General features: G+C 43.1%; 1 protein-coding gene across 6 annotated transcripts in view; it reads left to right on the top strand.

The window, feature by feature from the left end:
- Nucleotides 1-6,164, top strand: part of LOC102676797 (transcription factor collier) — a 124,871-nt gene that overhangs the window by 74,408 nt on the left and 44,299 nt on the right. For all 6 annotated transcript variants that reach the window (XR_004151543.1, XR_004151544.1, XM_031514048.1 and 3 more), the window contains 2 exons: nt 3,475-3,548; nt 4,120-4,188. Coding sequence is in view for 4 of the 6 variants with exons in the window: in XM_031514048.1 (XP_031369908.1) it covers nt 3,475-3,548; nt 4,120-4,188 (143 nt within the window). In the remaining 2 variants the exon portion in view is untranslated. The remainder of the gene's footprint in view (nt 1-3,474; nt 3,549-4,119; nt 4,189-6,164) is intronic.

Raw genomic sequence — 6,164 nt, forward strand, 5'->3', positions numbered from 1 at the left:
AGGGGGAAAAAAATACAGGATGTCGAGAACTGGTGCGCGTTTCTCTGTTGAAATTTCCAGAAAAATACGAGCAGCTTCCACGGAGAAAGAGAGGGAAGAGTGGCGTGGATGCCGCGGCTGAATGGCGCTAACAACGTACGTTTGTAAGCGCTTGAGAACGAACTTCCGGGAAAGAGGGAAGGAGAGAAGGTGGGAGGGCTGGAATGCGCTTTTTCGCAGGATTAAAAATGCTAAATTGTAATTAGTTCCGGGGATAAAAAAGCATTTACAGGACGCAGGTATGGTGGAGGAAGCAGCGAACCGCGTACCGTCGTTATTTTAAATGAATGAACAACAGGAAATTGTACCTAACCCTTTTAAGCTCCAACTTCCATCCGCCGCTGGAGATGATCAGTCGGAACTCCCTCTCTCTCTCTCTCTTTTCTTCTTTTTTCTTTTTTTTTTTTTCTTTTTTTTTCACGAAATACCGCCCATGGGAATTCAGAAAGGAATCGAGAAAGGATCGACGGCGTTACGTACGTCATATTCGTTACGTTAAATCGATTATCGGTATCGAAGAAATATCTTGGTCGTTAAAAAACACGCGTGCTCTTGAAGAGAAGGAGGAGGAGGAGAGAAAGAGTAATGAAACGTATTGGCGAGCGAAAAGGGTAGGATAATGCCGAATCGAATCACGGTATCGCCATTTGAACGTCGTTCAATGTAATGCTGAAATATGAGTATTTAACTATAGATTAAGGAAATAATAAGTTTCGAGATAAGTTAATCCTTGGCAGATAAGATGAGAAAGAGAGCGCGTCGCCTGTCCCCTAAGCGATGGACATTCTTCTCAGGGGTGAAAGTAACATTGTATGCGCGTTGTTCGATGGTGTATACGTGAGGCGACAGGGGTTGCACAACCGGTATGGAGGGGGATTCCCAGGGGACTTTTGGAATCGATTCGGGATGGAAATCATTACGGCAGATTTGAATGACTATCTTCGTATTTATCTACGTACGTCCTCCTCCCATTTCTTTTCTTCCTCGTTCTACTGCCATCTTTGAACACTCGTCGTGAATAACGTTATGCTTTTACCATTACTTTCGAGTGCATCGTTTTCTTTCCCATATCTTTTTTTATTTCAACCGATATACCTTTTCAATACTATAATAATGAAGCAGCAATTGTTGAGACGTTAGTTTATTTGGTAAATTAAAAAAAATAGATATTAAACGATCGCTCTGCCTCGATCGAACGAGTGCATAGATGGACCTGTATCGTCGTATATATATTTAAAAACCAGCAATGCTAGCATGTTATCGCTATTAGTCCTTCGTAAGTAATTCCCGTGGGAATTGGAGAGCGGCAGGGAGGACCAAATCGTTTCTGTTGGGAGCTGAAGCAACGGAAGAAAGGCCTCCAAGGGGCTGATGTTGATTGGTCGCACCCCCAGGACGACATTTGACGATATTACTACTTGCAAACTTTGCTTGAACGAATCATCTCTCTAAGATACTTGATAACACTCGAAACTTGATTTGCCGCTCGAAAATAAAAAGACACTTTTTTATTTTTAATCTTTGTAATTTTGAAATACGCGTTTAAAATCGTTAATAATCTAATTACGTTTCAATCTCGTTTAGGATATTAATTGACGCGATACTATCAAATTTCGATTACCGGTGGAATTACCTAACAAGTTTTATGTTATACACCGATTATTGCACGTATAACGACGAAATGAAATAATGAATTAAATAAATATAGAAATTTCTTTGGAAAATGTTATTAAAGTACTATTATGCGTAATTTCAACAACAAGTATCTAAAGTATTTAGATGCATTCGATCGGTTCGATAGAAATGAAAAAAAAAGAAAAAAGAAAAACGAGAATTTATCGAGTGGTTCGCGAGAACGAGCAACGCGGTAAAAACTAATTGCTGAAAATTGTCCATAAGTGGAATAGATATACGTAAAATCAACAACGCCTAGCTACGACGATGATTACCGGGCAAATAATGTCGCATGTCGTATCAGATGGTGTACATGACCCATCGAATGATGATCGTTATACGTGTACAAACAAAAATTATTGCGCGCGAGTGTTGGACGCGTATAACCAATTATCATTTTAAATATACATATGTAATTATTGGTTAAACAAATTATATTTATTTCGCGATTCAGAGAACCGTTTAACCGCGATAACACGAACGAATGTCGGGTTCGAGATACGTGATCTTTAATAGAACCGAATTGACCGAAATTTTAGGAATATATGGTTAGTTGATTAAGTAACTAATAACAATATTTCCGTGTCTTAGAGCAGGGGTTAATGTGTACGAGACGGATACTCGTATTAATTATTCACGATACAAATAAGATCGCATGCTGGCCAACGATTAGAAGTCGAAACGGCTGAGGGGCACGAAACGTTTTATACTTCCTTTCCGTTCTCCTCTATCGAGGAACAACGTGCACCGCTCTTTTCCTTCTTTCGCCTCTCCTTCCATCCTCTCTTCCCTCTTCCTTCCTTCCTTCCTTCCTTCCTTCCTACCTTCGTGTTTATTTTTGCCCCTCTATTTCCACTTCGACGGGGGGATCCTCCTCCTCTGATTTACCTTCCGCCGCGTATACAAGCATCGCGCCTCGTTTACGTTGCAATTCGGTTATTTTGTTCGTATAAATATTTGATGCCGTTTCCGAAAGTCACACCTAACCGCCGAGGCAAAATGTATTTGATATCGTTAGCCCCTCTCCCCCCTCCCCTATGGTCGTCCTCCGCTATTCAAAGAGCCGACGTCAACCCAACCAATTCCCTAGGACACTGTATTTCAAAGTATTTACATTTTATCGCTTCTTCGCAAACTCTAGCAATTTAGGTCGTTACGCGCAATACCAGCCAACTCGAGCATAAATTACACGTATACCTTGCGATACGATTAACGATTACGCGTCTGAGGCGTGTAGAGAGAAATACGAATGTTCCGACTTTTTCTCCACATTCGTAACCGGAATCGCTTTCGATTAGTTGCTCACGTCGACGAGATACATAACGATGCGTTACGTTCTCTATTCAGATTTCCAATATCGAATTCGTTTTTTATCGTATAAGCAAGTAATTTCATTTCGTTTTCGATCGTCGAATTTTATTATATCGTTTCCTGCGTTCGTTGACGTTAACGTGTCCCGTTCGAAGAAAATTTCGTTCTTTCGCCCGAGATCAAAAACACCCGCGTTTTATTATTCCCTGGCTAATCCTTATCTCGTTCCCCAACTGTAAGTGTATGAATACAAGGTAACGACGCGTTGTCATTAAATAAAAATCAATCGGAAGGTCGCGAAGGAAGCTTAACGGATTTGCTTAAGCCGACCATGGCTTAGCGGTGTTCCAGGGGAAGTGGCCCCTTCTCGACTTACAACCGCGCGGATAGTTCTCTAACGCGTTTTCTCCGATCACGCACGCGGAGTAATAATTATTTCTTTCATTTCAGGCTATCATGTACGAGGGACAAGATAAAAATCCTGAAATGTGTAGGGTCCTTCTTACTCACGAAGTGATGTGCAGGTGAGTTTAACCCATTAACATTAACGATTAGAATTAATAAACGATCCTAAATCGATCGCATTCTCATCATAATCGGTTTGCACGATTATAATTTTGAAAGTAATTCTCGGCAATAAACGAATTCCGATACACGCGACACGCGAAAGGAAATTGTTATCGTACGAAACGAAGCACGGTTTTACAGAGATTTGTGTGTCAAATACGCGGCTCGTGATCCCTCCTCAGCGATAAGACTTGGACCGAATGCAAACACGCATGGACAAGGAGCAAAAATATCCGGTGTTCATGCGAGCAACCACCCTTGCGGTGGCAAACCATAAACGTAACGAGACGCACGGGGATGCAATCATTCTCCGGGGGTGGCTGACTCATTGACCCATGGGACTTTGGGCTGACGACTCTCCACCCCCGAACTTGCCGCCAAGTCCCAAGGGTTCGGATAGTTTTTAGACCTGGCGCAAGTTCCTGACCCCTCGACTGGACCCATCCGCACAACCCCTCGACCTCGAAGAAATCTTTCAAAATCTACGTGCATACTAATTTCTCATCGATCCGTCTAATTTTGTTCTAGCCGGTGTTGCGACAAGAAGAGCTGCGGAAACAGGAACGAGACCCCGAGCGATCCCGTTATCATCGACCGGTGAGTCAACCTACAACAAACCCCTACACGAATTCATTTCTTCTCCACTCTTCGTACACGCTAATCTTTATCTCGAGGAATTTTAATCCCCCGTTCCGTACGCGAATTCCTCGAACATCGACGAGGACTTAATACATAGCACGTGCATATATATAGCGCGCTATAATTATACCGTAGAATCGTGTTTCGTAGGAAGAAACGTCAATGGGTGTGGATATCAGTTTAGCCAACCCCCGTTTTAGCTATCGTCCTTCCCAACGATCTGCGAAATAAGGGAGCACGATAACTCGTTCTCGAAGGTAGCCACCTGCACGAGATAGCGGCGCATGGCTCCGCGACTCGGGAAGCCAGGATATTTAGGCTTGCAAAATACGTTTCCTACGAGGTGTGGCGAGGCTGTAAGGTATAAGAGCACTCGAATACTCGCCCACGTACTTGTATATATACACACACCTTCTCCGCTCGTTGTACACCGTGTCTCGCTTGTCCTTGGAAATACAGAGACGCGCTCTTTCTCTCTCCCTCTCCCTCTCTCTCGCGCTTTGCCTTCTCCCCTTTCTCTCTCTCTCTCTCTCTCTCTCTCTCTTGCCCTCTCTCTCTCTGTTCCACGCAAGCTGGCTAACATGGGAGCAGTAGGGTGAGCCTGGTATCTGAATAGGCTATAGAGTGTCCTGAGATAGGAACGGTAGGAAGGAAGAGGTTTCCCGCGGGACCAAGGCCGAGATAGTCTTCAGGAGGACATCTTGTGCTCAGGGGCGCTCAACCTACGGGCTCTCTCGATACAAACTCGGAGCTTCGGAGCTTTCGTTCTTATTTCGGGGGAGGGGGAGGAGAGGATATGGGTTACGCGTGGGTGACAGGAAAAGCCTAGCAGGAGGGAGAGAGGGGCTTGCAGCTAACTATTTTTCTCCGACCTTTTCGAATCCGCGTGTTCCGGATTTGAGCGCAAATGTTATAACCATAGGGCGTTATTTACGATCGTTGAGAGAATGGATTTTATTTGTTCGAGAGAAGAGACTGATGCCAGGAAATTTTATTTCGTGTTTTCGCGTATTCGGGGCGGAGCAGGTGATCTTTTTCGCCATGTACGACGATATATATCTTTGAAGATGCAAATAGGATGAATCGATGGAAATTTAAGCGCGATAAAGAAGGTTTTCGCATCGCGGTTAAAACTGGAAGGGAGGGGGGAAGGGATTGTGTCAGTGTGTTAGTCGTGTCGCGATAAATTTTCAATGTGGAACAAGACTTGTCCGACGAAAGCATTAAAAAAATTAATCTCGAAAATGTTGGCTCGATACACGGCACGCACGCATCCAAGCAACATCGTATAAACCGCGATATAATGTAAATGCAACCACGTTGCGGTCGCGTGTCACATCGAGCGCCACCCTAAACTACGTCTCTTAGCTCGGTTTGTGGGTAGATCGTGTTGGGCGTAGAGTAAATGAACGATCCAGGGAATTAGAAGATTCGGTTAGCATTACTGTTTATCACGTATTTAAGTAGAGATTTTGGGGAAAGTTTGGAAAATCGCGTATTTTAAATTTAAAAATAAAATGAAATAATGTAAAATATCTTGGAAACGACGAGTATATGAACGAGTAAATATCTTTTAATTATAAAAAAAAAAAAAAAAGAAAAGAAAAGAAGTTATCTTACGAGAATTAATACGAGCAATAATTTTTTGTTTTAATCGATATTAAAATTAGTTTCCATCCTAAATAGAAGCGACGTATGTGTAGTGGAAAATATGTGTACACTATAGATTGGTAGGCTAATAGATTTTCGGTCTCGAACAAAACCGCAATGGAGAGAGCGCGAGAGCCTGATCGAGAGAACGGGCGAAGGGTATCAATGCCACTTTGATTGAGGCGGCCCTGGCCGATTGTGACATGCTCACTCAGCTGTGCAGAAAGTACAACACAACCCCCCTCCCTCCCTCCCATCAATCGTGTATATCTGGCTAGAAAAAA

This window comes from Apis dorsata, unplaced genomic scaffold (assembly GCF_000469605.1).
Source record: "Apis dorsata unplaced genomic scaffold, Apis dorsata 1.3 scaffold_867, whole genome shotgun sequence".
In the NCBI taxonomy this organism is placed as follows: domain Eukaryota; kingdom Metazoa; phylum Arthropoda; class Insecta; order Hymenoptera; family Apidae; genus Apis; species Apis dorsata.